Consider the following 20720-nt stretch of genomic DNA (forward strand, 5'->3'; position numbering starts at 1 on the left):
TGTGAATACTAGGATCAGTGGTGTCAGTCCCATGTTGTAAATGCCTCACAAAACTGTGTGGTGCCCTTGGGCGTTTTTAGAACTTTCAGATGCAAAATCAGTTTTGAATAACTTATGGAAAATTGGTAAAAAACAAAATAATAATTTTCGGTCATGGAAATAATTAGACTTTTTTCAATGAAAAAGAATAGGCCCCCAAAGATTTATTTATTTATTTTTCTTATGGGGTTTCCGGGATTTGCCCCCGGGCACCCCGTCATTTGTACACTGCTTTCTGTAATATATAATGCATGCGCAATAGCTGCTGGTTCTGAATGTCTTAAATCCCTGGAGAAAAACTGCCCTGCCTCTCCTAGGAGCTTATATCCAAAGGGAAACAGGGTTTGCCTTTGCAGCCCCAGTCCATCCCATAAATCTCCCCCAGGCTCAAGAGTCGAATGACACTTCCCTGCTCAACACACATCTCCAATGTGCGAAAGCTGCATGACTCTGCATACACTGAGGTGCTTAGAATTTGCCTGTGGGTGGGTGGGTGAGTATGTGAGAAATGAAGGTAGAGACAGCTAGACAGAGGGTGAAAAAGCCTGCACAAGCCTCTCAAAAATGAGAAAAGTTGGTGCACTGTGGGGAGTTAATAAAGCATGACACTTTTGTCACTGTGTGGAGTTTACACACTGCAAGCACACAAGTGCTCAAACACTCCTTTTTCAGAGGTACAGCAGTACAGCATGCTGTTTTAAAAATCATACACAAGTCAAGATGGACCAGTGTGGTTCTGAAAAGAAAATTAAACCTTAATGAAATTGTTTGATTATGTCAGATTGCAATGATTCTGGTGCACCCAGGTAAAAAAAAAAAAAAAAAAAAAAAAAAAAACTATATACACTATATTGCCAAAAGTATTCGCTCACCCATCCAAATAATTGAATTCAGGTGTTCCAATCACTTCCATGGCCACAGGTGTATAAAATGAAGCACCTAGGCATGCAGACTGCTTCTACAAACATTTGTGAAAGAATGGGCCGCTCTCAGGATCTCAGTGAATTCCAGCGTGGTACTGTGATAGGATGCCACCTGTGCTACAAGTCCAGTCGTGAAATTTCCTCGCTACTAAATATTCCACAGTCAACTGTCAGTGGTATTATAACAAAGTGGAAGCGATTGGGAATGACAGCAACTCAGCCACGAAGTGGTAGGCCACGTAAAATTACAGAGCGGGGTCAGCGGATGCTGAGGCACATAGTGCGCAGAGGTCGCCAACTTTCTGCAGAGTCAATCGCTACAGACCTCCAAATTTCAAGTGGCCTTCAGATTAGCTCAAGAACAGTGCGAAGAGAGCTACATGGAATGGGTTTCCATTGCCGAGCAGCTGCATCCAAGCCATACATCACCAAGTGCAATGCAAAGCGTCGGATGCAGTGGTGTAAAGCACGCCGCCACTGGACTCTAGAGCAGTGGAGACACGTTCTCTGGAGTGACGAATCACGCTTCTCCATCTGGCAATCTGATGGACGAGTCTGGGTTTGGCGGTTGCCAGGAGAACGGTACTTGTCTAACTGCATTGTGCCAACTGTGAAGTTTGGTGGAGGGGGGATTATGGTGTGGGGTTGTTTTCAGGAGCTGGGCTTAGCCCCTTAGTTCCAGTGAAAGGAACTCTGAATGCTTCAGCATACCAAGAGATTTTGGACAATTCCATGCTCCCAACTTTGTGGGAACAGTTTGGGGATGGCCCCTTCCTGTTCCAACATGACTGTGCACCAGTGCACAAAGCAAGGTCCATAAAGACATGGATGAGCGAGTTTGGTGTGGAAGAACTTGACTGGCCTGCACAGAGTCCTGACCTCAACCCGATAGAGCACCTTTGGGATGAATTAGAGCAAAGACTGCGAGCCAGGCCTTCTCGTCCAAAATCAGTGTCTGACCTCACAAATGCACTTCTGGAAGAATGGTCAAAAATTCCCATAAACACACTCCTAAACCTTGTGGAAAGCCTTTCCAGAAGAGTTGAAGCTGTTATAGGTGCAAAGGGTGGGCCGATGTCATATTAAACCCTATGGATTAAGAATGGGATGTCACTTAAGTTCATATGCGTCTAAAGGCAGATGAGCGAATACTTTTGGCAATATAGTGTATATATATATATATATATATATATATATATATATATATATATATATATATATATATATATATATTTTTTTTTTTTTTTTTTAAATTTGGAGATAGTTGAACACATAAGTAAGGGATAATGTACAGTCAGCCAGTTATTATTACAAAATAAACCCGGACAGAGGGGTCTTGTATCACCCTGGCTTATTATGCGGCTTCTAACCAAATAAATAAATAAATTGACATAACATATTGAATTGTGTTGAAATTATGTAATTACGTGAGAAAAAATAAATAGCTGAACAGCTGACATCAACCTGAAGCTGTTGACCGGATTGAGGGGGGGGGTGTTGGGGCAACTGCCCATGTCGCCCATGCCTAAATCCGCCACTGACAAGCAACATGTGATCGTTATTAGGGATGGGTGATACCACTTATTTTCTTTTCGATCCGATACCAATAATTTCAAATCCAATATCATCGATACCGATACCAATACCAATACTTCTATTGATATATATATATATTTTTTTTACATTTGTGGGCCTTAACAGAAAATTATTAGACTTCTGTTTTGTTTACCCTTACAAAAATTAACCATGGTTTCACTACAGTAACTATAGTTTAACCATGGTATTTAGTTAAACCATAGTTACCACACAATTAACCATGGTTACTACTACAATATTACTGTAGAAAAACCATGGTTTCAGCCAAAAAAAACAAAACATGGTTACTACAATATTACTTTAGTAAAACCATGGTTAGCTATTTTTATTTTTTATTTGATTACTTATTAACAACATTTACACACAATTATAAGAAATAAGAAATGTCACCTTTAGCTACAGTATGTTGTTATTTTAGTGTGAATTTACTCCAGAAGCAGTGGTGTCGTAGTGTCTGAAGTGGTGGGCATACAGTAAATTTATGAAAGACCCCCCATAAAAAAATAAATAAAAAAAAAACACATGCACCCAATCTCTAAAATTAATTTACATTTATATACAGTACATATGTAAAAAGTGTAAGAAATTTATTTTTCTGTAAAAAAAATAAATAAAAATAAAAAGAACGACTGTTGTAATTATAATCCCACATAAACTTACAAAATGTATATCAGAGTTTATTGCTGGCATGGTGTACAGGACACTATTAAGAACCATGGTAACTTGATGTTAAATATGTATTTAAATTAACAGGTGTCATTAATGTTCCTTTTATTAGGCTACTTTGAAAATTGTTAATACTTTATTATTACTCTAACTAATAAACTAATTCATAATACGCAATAAACCATTGTAGCTAATATGAGTGTAGTAATGTTCACGTTAACACATTATCTTGTATTAATATATACGTATAGCCTACATAAGAATGAATGGTTATTTGTTTTATTTGTGTATTTTAATGTGCTTTTCTGTATATAGTGAAATTGTTTTCCTACTTAGAAATGTAAATTGAAATTATTTGTTATCACGAGAAAAAGGTAGCACCGACAGCAGTAAAAAGCAAAAAAAAATAAAAATAAAAACAAATTTCTCCCCTTTTCTCCTCAATTTGGCATGCCCAATTCCCAATGCGCTCTAGGTCCGTGTGGTGGCGTAGTGACGCCTCAATCCAGGTAGCGGAGGACGAACCTCAGTCGCCTCCACGTCTGAGAATCCGTGCATCTTATCACGTGGCTTGTTGAGCGCGTTACCGCGGAGACCTAGCACATGTGGAGGCTCACGCAATTTTCTCCGGCATCCATGCGCAACTCACCACGCGCCCCACCGAGAGCGAGAACCACATTATAGCGACCACGAGGAGGTTAACCCAACGTGACTCTACCCACCCTAGCAACCAGGCCAATTGGTTGCTTAGGAAGCCTGACTGGAGTAACAATATACATATGTTTACTTTTATCAGGGAAATACATTTACAGTGCAAATTATGGTTACTCCTTTTGCATTAGATGCTGGAAATGTTCTGCCCCTTATTGAAATAACCTAATCGTTATTGCTCCACTCCTCTCTACTCGTTTCAGTCGGCAGCCAGGGCTGTTCATTTCTGGCCACAATAGTGCCGCTACAAGGGGAGTTGGTCAATCTGAGACCCATGTGGTCCTTTTTTCTTAAATTAATATGCCGTATTTTAAAGCTTGTGACACTGTACACACTGTTACGACATTTTCCTAACCTGCTTGATTGACACTGTGTACTAACGATCTAACACCTAGGCTCAAAATCCATCATGGTGGACAAAATTAATCGCAGGTGAAGGTTTTAATCACAGGTTAAAATTTTAATCTCTGATTTGTTAAACCGTGTTTAAAATCAAGTGGTTAGATCAACAAATCCTGGATTAGCTCTAAACTTTGCTTAATTTAATCCTTATTGGTGCAACCCACACACAGTCTCTTCATGTGTCTGATTGGGTATGCACATTCCATTTACACTTGGCCACATAGTTGAGCAAAGTAAACAAATCTGAACTAATATTCCCTGCTATATGCAAATGTAACACTTAAATGAATATTTCGGGTTCAATACAAGTTAAGGTCAATCGACAGCATTTGTGGCATAATATTGATTACCATAAAAATTTATTTTGACTTGCCCCTCCTTTTCTTTAAAATAAGCAAAAATCTGGGTTACAGTGAGGCACTGACAATGGAAGTGAATGGGGGCCAATCCGTAAAAGTTAAAATACTCACTATTTATAAGTATAGCCACAAGACATAAACAATATGCGTGTTAACATGATTTTAGTGTGATAAAATCGCACACTGACCTTTTCTGTGTAAAGTTATATCCAATTTTACAACTTTGTTGCCATGACGATGTAATGTTAACAAACCCTAAAACTATAAAAAGACTGTAATGATGATTTAAACAACTTTACAGCTCAAATAATACACACGTTTTAACAGAAGAATTAATGTAAGTGTGTGACAAGGAGGAGGGCATGGCCAGGCCATCAGGGTGGACACCTGGTGCTGAGTTAATCAATCAGCGGGAGAGAGATAAAGAGGAGACGGGGATGCCAGTGCGAGAGAGAGAGTTGCACACAGCTTGCTTATCATATGCAATCATCGTTGGGCTGAAAAGTCAACAGGGTGAGCGTCACACGAAGCTGTGTGCGTGTCTGCTGGCATGTGTGTGCCAGAGCGCACTGTGTATATTGTGTCTACGTGAACTGTATGTAAATAAAGTCTACAAGATCTGTCCATCCGGCTCCTGCTTCCTCCTTGATAAGGTGAGACCAGTGAGATCTGCCACAAAGTGCTTTTATAAAATTATAAGCTTCACATTTCTGCCTTTAAACCCTCCAAAAATTGGCCCCATTAAATTGATTTGTAAGTGCCTCACTGTTTTTTTTTTTTTTTGTTTGTTTGTTTTTTTTTTTTTTTTTGAAGAATAGGAGGAACAAGTCGGAATACATTTTTGTGATAACCAACATTATGCCACAAATGCTGTCGATTGAGCTGAACTTGTATTGAACCCAGAATATTCCTTTAAGTTCACTTCGGTGATCATGCTGATGCTGGGCAGTGACATTTTTCTGCATTTAACGTGGCTCATAAAAACTACAAACATGAGATGGCAAAAATTGCTTTGATGACAGCTGTAAAGGCAACAGCTGTTATGTGCTGGCATATTCTTTTTCGTAATGAATCATTTTGTTTCGATAACAGTTTCTTTGAACGCTCTCTTTGCTCTATGTGGCAATTAGTGTTTGAGATTCTTGGTTGCTCCATCCATGTGTCTTATCCATGACTGCTGCGAGTGGTGGTGGCGTAGTGGGCTAAAGCACATAACTGGAAGGTTGCTGGTTCAATCCCCACAGCCATCACCATTGTGTCCTTGAGCAAGGTACTTAACTCCAGGTTGCTCCAGGGGGATTGTCCCTGTAATAAGTGCTGTAAGTCGCTTTGGATAAAAGCGTCTGCCAAAATGCATAAATGATTGTGTGGATTGCGAGTTTTATTAAACTTCCATATTCTGACATACTGTAGTTCGGTTTGGGAGAAGTAAAGCTTAGTTATGTATCTTGTAGAACCAGATGCATTTACAATACATTTGTACACATTGTGTCTTGAATGCATCTCAAACCACCTCCTGAGGTTTGAGTGATCAGATCCCTATCTGTCTCATGTGTCATGGAGGGCATTTACACTGTTTTTCATGATTGGATAGCTATCTGCTTCTTAATTATTGAACTGTTGTACATGATATGAATACACAAGCAAATGCATAAAACTATTCAATATCGTGAGGAAAAGTTTTCCAAATGTAAATATGTAACACTGGCTGGCAACAGGTAGATGCAGAAACGATGACAATGAAGTGTGATGAACCCAAGTGCAGTTTAAAAACAAAAGTTAGATCCAGTAAACCCTAACTCCAAACATGACTACAAAACATAAACAACTTTAACTAAACTTGACATGACTTGACTATGAAACCAACATTACACAAAATACCTCACAAAGGACAATGGCAAACATGAGGGTATAAATACATGGACAAGTGTAACAAGACAACCAATGAACAGACGGAACTATAAACTAGATAATAAGACTATTAAACTTAAACCAATGACAAACTAGAACTGATAACGAGTTAACAAGACAATAAACCAATGAAAACAAGACACATGAACATGTAGGGAAACAGGATGATCACATGATTTGACATGGAAACAGGGAATCACATAACATGACATGGAACCACATGACCTGAACAGGAACTAAACTTAAAAAAGACATGAAAACAAGAACAAAACACATAAATGTGACAAAATACTCCCCAAATGAATTTTTGTAGTGTGGACTACACATAGCTGTTCTCATTTTATCTGTGAAAAATCAAAAACTAGAGCAAGCAGCTTGAAAATGAAACAACAAATTGATGCAAACAAAAATATGTTCTCCATTCTCACAGGCAACTGCCAAGGATGGGAAGCAAATTGTTTGGTTTGCCTTGTGTTGCATAGCATCCTTTATGCATGCAGCCAGTGAGAATAATCCTCTGCTCTCTCTGACAGATAGCAGCGCGAGCGTGTTGGTGCGCAGGAAAGGCTTCAGCCAGGCAGAACAGGAGCTGTACCAACTGCCGGTGGTTGTGTGGGATGGAGGAGAGCCTGTCCTCAGTAGCACCAGCACACTTATGCTGAGGGTGTGTCCGTGCCAGAACGGGGCCAGATTGCCTGTGTGCAGGGCTCAAGCCTTCCTCTCCTCGGCAGGACTCAGCACTGGAGCCCTTATTGCCATCCTGCTCTGTGTGCTCATCCTCTTGGGTAAGATTGGAAACACAGTGGCCATAAAAATAGGTTATTTCTATCTTTCATGTGTTTATGTGCGATCAGGGAAAAAAATTAGACAAATTGGGGTTCAGAAGTCTAGTCAAAAGAGACCAAAAGTCAAAATGCTCCTATTTTGCATTTTCCAATTTTTGCATTTTATTTATTTATTTATTTTTATTACAAATGATACTATCAGTAGAACAGTTTGAGTGAAAATGTTAAAATTTCATAATTTCTTAGTTTTTAGTATGTCCCTATTTTACTTCAAAGACAGCATGCACTCGAGCTGGCATGGACTCCACAAGTTTGTGCAAAACCTGATGATCCAAGTTATCCCAACATGATTTGAGAATGTTACAAAGAGCATCTTTTGTGCATCAGTGGAAGCAAGGAAATCTGTCCTTGTATACAAAGAAGTTAACATGGTCTATGTCACAAATGTGCTTATTTGATTAGTGAGCTAAATGTACATAATATTTTATGCCATAACATGTATTTGTTGTAAATCTTTTAAGAAAAATCCAAATCCAAAAAAGAAAAAAAGTTTAAATGAAGAAAATCCAATTTTTCCATGTTGTCTCAGATTTTGGAATCTCACTTTATATGAGAGCATAACAGGGGATTACACAGGAAGGAACAGAGAGATTTTAGATAGTAATAAAGCAAAAATAATGTAAATTGTGGAATAATGCATATTCAAGAACTTCTTCTCAGTTGATTTCTTTTACTGTACCTGCCAACCTAAGAAACCTTGCCTGAAAATCCAGTGGTTGTAGATGAGAGGTTTCACCCTGTAGGATGTGAGAACGTACTCGTAGGTTTTTACAGCAAAACACAATACAGCTGATTTCACATCAGTGCATATTGTAATAATACCTAAACTCAATATGTTTGAATTAAAGGAACAGTTCAATTAAAAAGAATAATTCTCGTATTATTTACTCACACTTATGTCATCTCAAACTCGTATGACTTTCTTTTTTTCTGCGGAACACAAACTAAGATGTTTTAATGGAGATATAATGTATGTTTGTCCGTACATGCAAATGAATGGTGACCAAATTTTCAAACTCCAAAAAGGACATACTGTAAAGGCAGCATAAAGGTAATCCATAAAACTCCAGTGGTTTAATCCATGACTTCTGAAGCAATCCAGTCGGATTTGGGTGAAACCAAAATATAACTCCTTTTTCACTGTACATCTTGCCATTGCAGTCTCAAGGCACAATCATGATTTCAAGCTCGATTACACTTCCTAGCTCTTGACATATGTGCAGAGTGCTAGATGGCACTATAGGAAGTGTAATCGAGCTTGAAATCAAGATCGTCAAGGAGACTGCTGATGTAAAGATTTATAGTCAGAAAGGCATTATATTTTGGTCTGTTCTCACCCAAAACCAATTGGATTTCTTCAGAAGACACAGATTAAACCACTGGAGTCTTATGGATTATGTCTATACCCTTATGGATTACGTTTATGTCCTTTTTGGATCTTAAAAATGTGATCATTTAGTTGCACTGTATGGACAAACAGACAACATAACTCCTTTAAAATATCTACATTTGTGTTCCGCGGAAAAAAAGTCATACCAGTTTGATTCCACATAAGTGTTAGTGAATGGTGAGAGATTTATAATTTTTGGGTGAACTATTTCTTTAAGAGACACCGGCATTTATGGCAAAACTTCATTGTTTTCACATCAGTGCATAAATGATTATTTATCCAGACAAAGCTTTGCCCCGTAACAGTATAAGGATGGGCAAGGAGGAGGCGGGAACCAGCTGAACAGTAAACATAAACTTTATTGGTAAACTTAAAACCAACATAAACAAACGTGCAGCGTGGCCGCGTGCATCTCTCTCTCCAAACTGGTGTCTCCGGCCACCCCTTTATCTCGCTCTCCCGCTGATCAGCTGATTCAGCACCAGCATGCCACCGGTCTGATTAACCCCCCTGACTAACCCCTGCCTTTACAGAAGCTCTGCCCTTCCGGCCGTTCTGTCAGCCGGTGGCCGACCCCACCTCTTGTGAACCTGGGGGGAGAGACGAGGGGAGGCATGGGGAGAGGGAAAAGGCGAGCAGAGACACACAGAGAAAGAAGAACTTGCTCGCCGGCTCCCAAACGCGCTGTTGCCCGGTCCTCAACCGCTCCACCGCCCTCTGGCGGATGCCAGCTCGCGCCTCCCCCAGTGGACAGCAGCGAGTCCTCTGGCCCCTGGCAGACGTACCCACTCCTCCCCTTCTCGGCAGATGGCCGCGGTTCCTCAGGCAGCGGTGTGGACTCCGTGACAGTGCATCCCTCCTCCCTCCTGGGTTTCCGCACCACTGTAACAGTATAAGGACAGTCAAGGAGGAGGTGGGAATCGGCTGAACAGTAAACATAAACTTTAATGGTAAACTTAAAATCAACATAAACAAATATGCAGCGCGTCAGCATGCGTCTCTCTCTCCGAACCGGCGTCTCTGTCCACCCCTTTATCTCGCTCTCCCGCTGATTCAGCGCCGGCCGTGCTCCATCACGGCCCGGCCACACCCTCCTCCTCGTAACAGCCCCCTTTTGAAAAAGTAATCTCAGAGACTGTACATTTTGCATGCCTGTACGAAGGGAGACTGTACATTTTGCATGCCTGTTTTGCATGCCTGTACACTGCAAACTCATGATAACAGTAAAGCTAATTCAAATCACCATTAACAAGGATGAATAAACTGAGCTTGTGTCTTCTCTCTCGTAGCAATCGTGGTTCTGTTTGTCACTCTGCGAAGTAAGAAGAGCAAGAAGGAGCCTCTTATCATTTCGGCGGAGGATATTAGGGAGAACGTAGTGACGTACGATGACGAGGGAGGAGGCGAGGAAGATACGGAGGCCTTTGACATAGCAGCGCTAAGGAACCCTGCTGCAGCGGAGGAGATGAAGTTGAGAAAGGACCTTCAGTCGGAGGTATGGAGAGCAATGGAGACAGAGGCTCTTACACCTTCTTTGACTTTACCAGATGAGGACATCCATGAGGTGATTAAATTGAAGGTGGTTAAGGCCAACAGGGATATGAGAGGGCCTCCATATGATTCTCTTCAGACGTATGCTTACGAGGGCCGTGGTTCGCCATCTGGTTCCATCAGTTCTCTGGATCTGCCTGAGCCTCAGTCAGACCTGGACCTCAGTGAGGTAAACAACTGGGGTCCTGAGGTACAAATACTCTCCAGACTCTTTCAAGAGAAAGGCAACCAGCACACACCATAATGGCTGTGCATGTTTTGTAAAACCAGAAGTTGTTTGTTGTATTCCTGATGTCTGGTCAAATGGGACTGCAGAGAAAACTTTTTTTGTCATCTAATTTTGCTGTGGGATTATTTGACTTGTTTTTCACTGGCCTCTACAAGTGGAAGAAAGTAAGTTGATTTTTGAAGAAAAAGTTTAAAATCGAGAAAAAAATGAGAACTCTTAAAGGAAGCTATTTTCCCTGGTGTATATTTTCTATTGCTTAATAAAATTCATGATTACAGATAAGTAAAATGTACCTCTATTGCATATTTGTCTTTTTTTCAGTGTGCTAATATGGCAGAAATTATCCAAAATGCACACTACAGTTTCCCATCTGTTTTATGGTGAAATGTTTCATACAAAACAGATTATTTTCCCTCTCACAATAGAAATCTGATTAATGTTTCTGCAGCTTGTAGTCTTTAAGTTACCATTCTTACCCATTATGACGCACCCTTCTTTACTTGATCAACATTCAACATAGAATGTACAACATTCAGTATAAATCACCTCTGTCAAAACCAAGAACTACCTTATTATAATTCTCATGAGCACCGAGAGTTTTAATTGGATAGCAACAGCATTCTGTGAAAGATAATTGGATTCAAATGCTTGAGTGGGCAGCTTTTATTACTTTCCTAGGACTTATAAATCAACTGTGAAAAGTCTGTGTTGCAATCCAGTCCTGATCAATTCCCATGAGCCTTAAAACATGCAGATAAAGAGCCAAAAGACTGCTTTAATACCCACCGTAATGATGGTGATGACTTCAAACATTCCACGTGCAGATTTCTCTGATCTAAATGTGCTCAGCTGTCAGAAGTAATGTTGAATTATTTTCGAGGACAACTTTTTGAAAGCTGAGAGAGTTTCAAATGTGGGTTCTTTTTCTCTGACGGCAGCATTATCTTATTATCAAGCCTAGTCCAAATATATAACTACTGACAGATAAATCAGTGCTTTTAAAAAGACAATTCAATTGGTTAAAATAAACACAAGGTATCCCTGTTTTTAGCAGGCTATGTGCTGGTTGGTTAATCATACAATCTGTCTTACTTCTTCAAAACTATTTTTCCGGAGTATATATTGTAATTAGCTGTAGCTGAGTGCCTTTGAAAATTGTGATTGGTATATAGGAGCAAGATAAGGGCTTGTTTCATAACCATCTTTAGCACAAAATTTAATGTTGCGAGGAATATTAGATGATAATGGTCATATCCTGAATAATACATTGCCTCATGATTGTTGTTCTTTAGACGGTGTATTAAATTAAAATAAGCTTTTCATCCAGGCCTTCTATAGAAATTGGTACCTTTATGGCTTTGGTACAGCCAGTAAATAAAGAGGCATGTGTAGACCCAATTGATTTTATCTTGACTGGTATTTAAGACCATAACAGTGACAAACATAATTGTTATGACAATAATAATAATTTGCACTCTGTAATCAGGCCACTGTCTGAAAATGATCAAATAACATCAATGCTACTGAAAGCAGTATATTGTAACATATTGGTACCTTTAAAGTACACCTGGAAACAGTTTTTTTTTTTTTTAAGTTATACAGTACAGTATAGCAATATTTAAGGATTTAAACAAGGAAGACTCCATCTCAAGCATTTATGCTTAGGTTCATAAATACTGTATCTCATAAAGAAAGACACTACAGGCTAAAAATTTTGTTTTTCATTTACAAATATTTTTTCCTTAGAACAACTATGCTGATAAAGTTGAAAGAGAAATCAAAATTTCTGCATACATGAACATACATGAACCATGCTTTACACAAAGTTTCTTAATTATGTTCTGAAGGATATTACAGAACGATATTGTTTAGATAACTTTTAATTCTTGATTTGTTATCAAATAAATATGGTCAAGGATGGGTAGGCCTATTCTCAAAATGGGCACAGATGTGTATTCTCAGTCTATGCATAGAGTCTAATTTGGATATGTTTTTGGTACAGCTTGCCTTGCAGCTATTACAAAAAATATTTCAATAATGAGGGTAATAATTTGAGAATATGAGCCTTGATGCACCCATTCCCTCTACCACCCTCCTTTACATACTCAACATACGTACCATAAAATACTGAGAATGACAAAAGATATAGAGGAAGGGTGGACAGACAAAAAGAGAAATATGTTGTCTTGAGAGGATAAGTTTGAATAGTTTCCACTGCACAGTGGCACTTTTGGCAGAAGGTTTGGAGAACCATATACAGTCTGGGATTACAAATAATTTAATGATGTTGTTGTTGGTTAATTCCATTTAATATTGTAATTTTACTGAAACCATATTACATGAAAACCAAACATATTTCAAATTTAGCACTTAAAAGATTTTAATGTGTGATGTGCCTCAAATAGCCTATGTTTTTATGCTATAATGTCTATGCCTCTATGAAATTCCCTCTTGCTATTTACCCAAATCCACACATAAAGAAAACAACACACCACACCCACCCAATCCACCAGTGCATTTTTCAGACTTCGGTCATTATTGATAATTTGTAGATTTAGTTTGCAATGAAGAAGAGGCTTTTTTTTTGCAGTTAATGATGATGATGGTGGTGATGATGATGATGTAGACTGTTGATTAGCCTCATCACAGAAATGGACATTTCCTACACAATCTGGCAGCTCATCAGCACTCTGACCTTGATTATTGCAAGCTGAATACATCATTATTGTGCAACCCAAGGCAAAGAAAGCATTTTATTTAAGACAATTGGAAGTGGGGTGGGTGAAAGAGGTCTGGATTTTTACAAACTGACCAAAATTGACACTGTATGACTTATTCATATTGCTATATTTCAAACCTGATTCTTTTATTGTATTCTTTTCTTTTTTAGTTACTTTGAATTCAACAAAAATGTATTAAGTGAAGCAATTCACCACACTGATTGAAGCAAGAAAGGTAATAACACAGGTGTGATATAAAACCAGTCTACTCAAAATACTTATGATAATATCAAAAGGACAGACAAGGGGACCCAAGACCTAGACTTTCACAACTTCAAGGATTTGCGGACTTGTGACCAAGGTCTGTTGCATTTATTTGTGGTGTGAGCTGATTTCTCATTTCTTCACAGACCAAGTTTTGACCTCGCTACTCGTCTGATGGGTGAAGTGTGCAACAATTTGATAAGAAAGTATCAATTTTGAGGAATAGATTCCTATAGATCTATTATGTATTTGCATCTAAAATTGTTAGCATAAAAAAGGTGATAACTGACCCAACCTCTTCCATTTCTGGGCTAGTGGTACAGTCTTTCAGTTCTTTTCATAACCATGGAAAAATGGTTTCATAGTCAACTTAGATTTTGTTGACAGATTTCTCCTGGAAGAGGAAGAGGCTCAGCTCAAGCTCAAAATTTACCCCCCAAAAAGATGCTTACAATAAAGGACAGCAAGCACATGGAAAGATCATAAGTGTTTTTAGATAAATAATTATAGAATATTATCTCCTTAGATGTGTATGAGAACATGACAAATAATGCTGTAGTAGGACAGTTTAAGCACAATGTTTAACCTCCCCCAAAATGTGTGAAAGAAATGCCAAATCAAAGGCTAACGGAAGAGCTAAATCTTGGTAAATTACACCGAAGCAGCCGGCTTCCAGAGGCAGCCTTGTGCAAGGGCCTGCTCTGGATGGTAGGTTTAGACAAAGGAATTTTATGCAGCCAAAGGGGGCTGTACCATGGAAGTATTGCACAGAAGCAGCCAGTTTGTGGAGGCAGCCTCACACAAGGCCCTGCTCTGGGTGGAAGATTTTGACAAAGGACTTTTATGCATTAAAAGGGGGCTACAGGGGGCAGTCCCATATGTATAGTGCGGAGATGCAGCCAGCTTGCGGAGGCAGCCTCACGCAAGGCCTTGCTCTGGGTGGTAGATTTTGGCAAAGGACTTTTTTGCAGCCAAAGGGGGCTGTACCATGGAAATATTGCACAGAAGGAGGCAGTTTGTGGAGGCAGCCTCACACAAGGCCCTGCTCTGGGTGGAAGGTTTTGACAAAGGATATTTATGCAGTAAAAGGGGTTGTACCATAGAAATATTGCACCAAAGCAACCAGTTTGCAGAGGCAGCATCATGCAAGGGTCCACTCTGGATTGAAGAGACAGGAAAATATGGGTTATATAAATGAACAGAAGGGGATGGAACCGTATCTGTAATGCTCATTGCAGCTGGTGTAAAGCAAAGATTAAGGGCTTCAACAGAAGCATTGTAAAATACTGCTGCGGCAGTAGAGTAAAGTGGGCCTCTACGGGAGCAGAGTTAGGGCGCTGCTATGGCAGTGGAGTTGAGTATTTAAGCATAGTGAAGAAGCTCCTGTGGGAACACTGCTGTGTTTCCGTTGTTGTAGAAGCAATTCGATAAAGGTATTGAACTTACAAATTGAGAGCACCTGTAAGGGAAGCAGAAGGGTAGTTAAGGAAACTTTACAATTTCATTTGTGCACACATTCGAGTGGGTCACTGCTGCACTGCTGCTGCAGTATCAAGTGGGGCACTGCTGCGTCAATATCAAAGGCGAATGGAGTACTGCTGCGGCAGTATCAGGCATGGATGGGGTACTGCTGCAGCAGTACCGGGCGTGGATGGGGTACTGCTGCGGCAATATCGGGCATGGATGGGGTACTGCTGCGGCAGTATCAAGCTCAAACTGGAGGAGTGAAAGAGCTTCCATTGTTGTAGATGCACTTCGATAAATGTATCAAACTTAGAAGTTGAGAGTGCCTGTGGAGAAAATAGAAATGTTTTCATACTTGTAAGGGAAGCAAAAAGTTAGTTAGAAAAACATGCCAATTTCATTTGTGTGCGACTGTAAGGGAAGCAAACGTTAGTTAGAAAACATGATGATTACAGTTACATTCAAGCGGGGCACTGCTGTGGCAGTATCAAGCGTGAGCGGGGCAGCAGTATCAAGTGGGGCACTGCTACGGCAGTATCAGCTCGGACTGGAGGATTTTTTAAACTTGAAGATGAAGAACTTCCCTCCACTACCTCCATGACAAGGAGACTGTGAATCATATCAAATGAGGCTTGCAATGTCGCAGAAGGGGCAAGAGCTTCTAAGCCTTGAAGGAACAGGCCCAATGACACCCAAGCGGAGCAACAATAATGTGAGCGACAGAATAAAATGATCTGGCAATAAAAGAGCTGCAGCTATGTACTTACATTTACATTTACATTTATTCATTTGGCAGACGCTTTTATCAAAAGCGACTTACAAAAGAGGAAAACATAAGCGAATAATCTTAAGGAGACAGTGGTATGAAAAGTGCCATATTACAAAGTTTCACTAGCATCAGAATAGTATTCAAAACAGAATAAAGTGCAACAGGATGTTTTTTTATTTATTTTTTTTAATGACTGGTTAAGTGCTCATGGAAAAGATGTGTTTTTAGTCGTTTTTGAAGACAGAGAGTGAGTCAGCTTCACGGATGGAGTTGGGAAGGTTGTTCCACCAACATGGTATGAAGAAGCAGAAAGTCCGGGAAAGTGTTTTGGTGCCTCTTTTTGTTGGTACAACAAGGCAACATTCCTTAGCCGACCACAAGCTTCTAGTGGGTGCGTAGCTCTGCATAAATGATTTTAGGTATGCTGGAGCAGACCCAGTGACTGTTCTGTATGCCAGCATCAGAGCCTTGAATTTGATACGTGCATCAACCGGCAGCCATTGGAGAGAGACAAGGAGTGGTGTAACATGCGCTCTCTTTGGTTCATTAAAGACCAGACGTGCTGCTGCATTCTGGATCATTTGCAGGGGTCTAATTGCACATGCAGGGAGGCCTGCAATGAGAGTGTTACAGTAGTCCAGTCTAGTTATGACAAGTGACTGGACAAGCAGTTGTGTGGCATGTTCAGAGAGGAAGGGTCTTATCTTCCTGATATTGTAGAGTATAAATCTACATGATCTTGCAGTCTTTGAGATGTGGTCTGTGAAATTTAGTCTGTTGTCGATGGTTACCCCTAGATTTCTGACTGATTTGGAAGGCGTTGCTGTTACTTACAGTATCTCAATAAAGTTATACTAATACCTTACTTACCCGCTACTAAGTGTTACTCTCCTGACCACGAGCACATACTGTATGTGGTAAATGGGGAAAATTACCAAATTGCATTGATAACTTAAAATAATTGTAATGTTGTTAAACTAATATAGAGAGCATTAAAGGGACGCTTATATTTTGACCATCATACCGTATGCAGAAAATGAACTGCATGTAGAAACTTGAATTTCAAACATTGTTTAGAAGGCCCCATTGTTTTGAAGGGTTCCTATACTAATAAAATAGTTAATAGCTTTAGTAACACATAAAATACAAATATCTAAACTGTAATGATGCCAGAATGAATCTAATAAAGTGAAACATGTAACATAGCTGGATATAGGGATTTGTACCTTGATTTATCTTGAATTAGAGCAGCAATCTTCTTTGTGCTGTTAATGAAATATGGAAATGTAATGAGCAATGTCTACCACTAGGTATCGGAGGGCACACAGCAATGGATGGTACTTCTCCTTTAGGAGAACAGTGGATGTAGACATACGAAGAAACTCTTTGTGATCTGATGCGCGATAGCAGCAACCAGCAGAACGCCAGCATCATCATCTCAATTTAATGGATGTAATCAGACCCCATACACAGAAGAACTCATGCATAATGGCGTGCATGAATATTTGAACCTGATTCCTGTTAGGGAGAACACTCGGGCATGCAAACACTGTGGTAGACAGACCAACATTTGTGAAGCAAAACTCATTCACCGGCATGGCGCAGCCACCATGCTGGCGAAGCGCACAATCACCTAGCATGATCGTTGTGAACCGAGTAATCTAGTATCATGAAATATTGCCACTTGAGAAATGAAATTGATGCAGTATGAGGGATATGTTGAATGGAAAATTGAGAAGATTGATTGTAGAGGCCTGAAACCCCATCCACTACCAGCTGTACAGTATTGATGACTTCCTGGGAATACAGCTTTAGAAACAATTTAATGTGAGCAACGAAATAAAATTATATAAGAATAAAAAGATCTGCAGCTCTGCACTGTATACCGAAATGCAGGAGAAATGGTCTAGCCGGGAATTACAGCTTTATAAACAATTATGTGAGCTACAGCATACAATTATCTGAGAATAAAAAGAGCTGCAGCTCTGCCTGCATACAGATATGCAGCACAAATAGATTTGCGATCAATATTGAATGGATTGACTTGGGTGAGGAGTTTTCTCTGGAGCTGTCAGAGAGTGGGAGACAGCTAAAGCGCAGTAATTAAACTGAGTGGAACCACCTGTGCGGTAGAACCGGATGAAGCACTGGAGTGCGTGGGAATAAAATGCCTCCGTAAATTGAAGCTGCAATTGGAAAGACAGGTTAGAACACAACAGTTAAAATGGCAGCCGCCAATGCTGCAAAGCTATGATGTGCACTGAACAGGGGCAGCAGGGGCACGAGCATTTCATTCACAATTCTAAAGGTGCCCTTCTGGTCATCCAGAAAAAAAAGTAGACATTTGTATAATTAAATTAAAATAGTTAAATAGTGAAAAAAAAACAAAAACAAAAACAAAATAAAATTAATCTCATAATAATCTCATAATAACAGTAATAATGTGTTATTATGAGGTTTATTTGTGAATCGCGGGGGTATTAAAGAAAATGAAGCGTAGGTGCCTTTAACAGCGCGCTACAGCAGATCGGGGCGCAATTTAATCGCAAGTGATCCTCCCTATGCCCTAATCACTCCAAAGCCCATGAAAAGTAGGTACTCTGAGGGAACACGGAATTACTATATAAATGTACCTACGTAATGTGGAAGGGCCCGTTCATTTCCTCACTTTGTTGGAACAAGCTTTCGAGTGGCGTCCTCTCACACAGCAGTGCCCTTTGAGGGAGCAACAATGTCGTTTTGATTTCGCCCCGGAGCATCGAAGTCGCGTCACGGAGCATCAGCTGCTTTTTTTTATTTTTTATTCTGTTTGTGTTTCATGAAGTTACGAGCAAAACGCGACAGAACAGATCTGTTTTCAGCATATACACTCTAAAAGCTTTTTTCTCTCTCTCTCTCTCTCTCTCTCTCTCTCTCTCTCTCTCTCTCTAGGCCAAATTTAATTTGATTTAATTTAATACGTGACTGAAATAATATGTTGTTTTCTAATCGCAAACTTTCCGATCGACACAATGATTTGACCATATGTTTGCCAGTTTTTGTAGAGTAAATAATAATATTTCATAAGTTATGGAAACGGAACACTTCTAATCTGTCAGCAAATTAAAAAGCACCTGGTAATAGTTGGCTATATTGCCTGTATGCAGTGTAACGTTTTTAAAACGATACCAATTATGTGTTACTGAGGCGAGTAGCCTAGTTATTAATTATTTTGATGATTTCTTTTTCAGCAAGAAATGTCAAAAGTATGTAAAAACATGTTTATGTATTATTATTTAAGCAACTCAAGAGCATGCATACAGTAATTTCCTCATTTATTTTCTGCCTGCAATGCAGGCAATATGAATAATAATGTAACTAAACATGTGCATATACTTTGAACTCATTTTTGATGCTACAATAATTTAATGAACACTTTTGAATCCAGAAATTACATTGCTTGCATTGTTTATTTATAAAACATATAGTCAGCATTTTGGCTGTGTAGCCTACTCACAGAATGACGCAGACACACCAACGCAGAACTATAAATGCAAACCAACAAACAAAAATGTCCACTCAATGTATTGTGTTGTAAATTCATCAGCAGATTAATACTCGATTGCTACCACATTTCCGACATCACATGGCACACCTGCAAGTGTAGACAGCTTTATTAATTATAATTGGACCGGTCGCATAGTTTTCAGTGATAGAAATGTAATACCTCTTTTGTAGAATACTGCCATTAACTGAAGGAGCAGTCTGATTCAGGCAAATCCAGTTTGGTTTTTGTTTAAACTAGTAGGTATTACCATTTTTGGACATGTGGGCTACCCATTCAAAACCATGGCGATGAGGTCAGAATGGAAGCAGTAGAGATAAAATGATAAAGTGAGAGGTGAGAGAAATGAAAAGAGTGATAAGACAAGAAAAAGATAAGAGCCCTATAACAAAAAAAACAACAACAAAAAAAAACTGTGCCGTTACCAGGGTAATACCATTCTACTGAATGATTAATTATTCATGATACTGTCATAGTACTCAAAAATACTTCAAAAAATACCATGGTTTTACTATGACATGGGATTATCGCAGACCATATCTGAAAAAAATTAAAATAAAAAAATGTAAAACATGGTGCTTTTTGTTAGGAATACAACAGAATAGGCAATTATTTGTAAAAAATAAAATAAAATAGCCAATTATTTGTAAAAAAAAGAAAAAAAAAGAAACAATAATAATAATAATAATAATAAAAAATGTATGTTTATAATACAAGAAAAATGCTTAAATACTCAAAAAGCAAGTTAAGTATATATATATATATATAAGTGCTACTCTTTAAAAAAAAAATAAATAAATAAAAAATAAAAAAAAAATTATCAGTGCCCTTTTTTATCCTTTCGCCCCTGTCCCTGCTAAGGTCTGTGCATGCCACTGCTGCAAAGTATAAAAATAAAGAGCTGCTGTGGCAGCGTCTGTTGAATAATGTGATTATTTGCTATGGAGGAGCTTATCTGAATAGGGCAAGTGCTTCGCAGGTCTCTAGTTGCATAGATCTGTTGCGGAAAGTGCATAGGGTGCTTCTCATTTCTGAAATTGTGCATCCTCGTTTCCTTTTCTTTGCTTCCTTTCCTCATTTCCTTTGCTCCACCCACTTAGGAAACGAGGAAAGGATGGAATGAAAGGAAACGAGGACAGAGGAATCGAAGGAAGATTCGATGGAATGTCCTTCTCACTCACGCGTCACTTCAGAGCGCCGTCTCTGTGCGGCTGCATTACATGGGAGCACTTTCCATTATATTGTTGAAACTTGATACATTTATATTTTCATTATAAAACCTAATAATTTAAAATGCACAGTTAAAGTACACAAAGGTGAAGCATGAATTAAAACTG

The 20720-nt window shown here is 39.1% G+C and overlaps 1 protein-coding gene across 1 annotated transcript in view; it reads left to right on the forward strand.

Annotated features, from left to right (window-relative positions):
• The window catches only part of LOC127442357 (cadherin-18-like), a 109697-nt gene extending 98792 nt beyond the window's left edge, over positions 1 to 10905 (forward strand). The window contains exons 11-12 of the mRNA XM_051700317.1: positions 7141 to 7392; positions 10132 to 10905. Coding sequence (XP_051556277.1) covers positions 7141 to 7392; positions 10132 to 10637 — 758 coding nt within the window. The 3' untranslated portion in view covers positions 10638 to 10905. The remainder of the gene's footprint in view (positions 1 to 7140; positions 7393 to 10131) is intronic.
• The last annotated feature ends 9815 nt before the right edge of the window (positions 10906 to 20720 follow it).

This window comes from Myxocyprinus asiaticus, chromosome 6, assembly GCF_019703515.2.
Source record: "Myxocyprinus asiaticus isolate MX2 ecotype Aquarium Trade chromosome 6, UBuf_Myxa_2, whole genome shotgun sequence".
Taxonomy (NCBI): Eukaryota; Metazoa; Chordata; class Actinopteri; order Cypriniformes; family Catostomidae; genus Myxocyprinus; species Myxocyprinus asiaticus.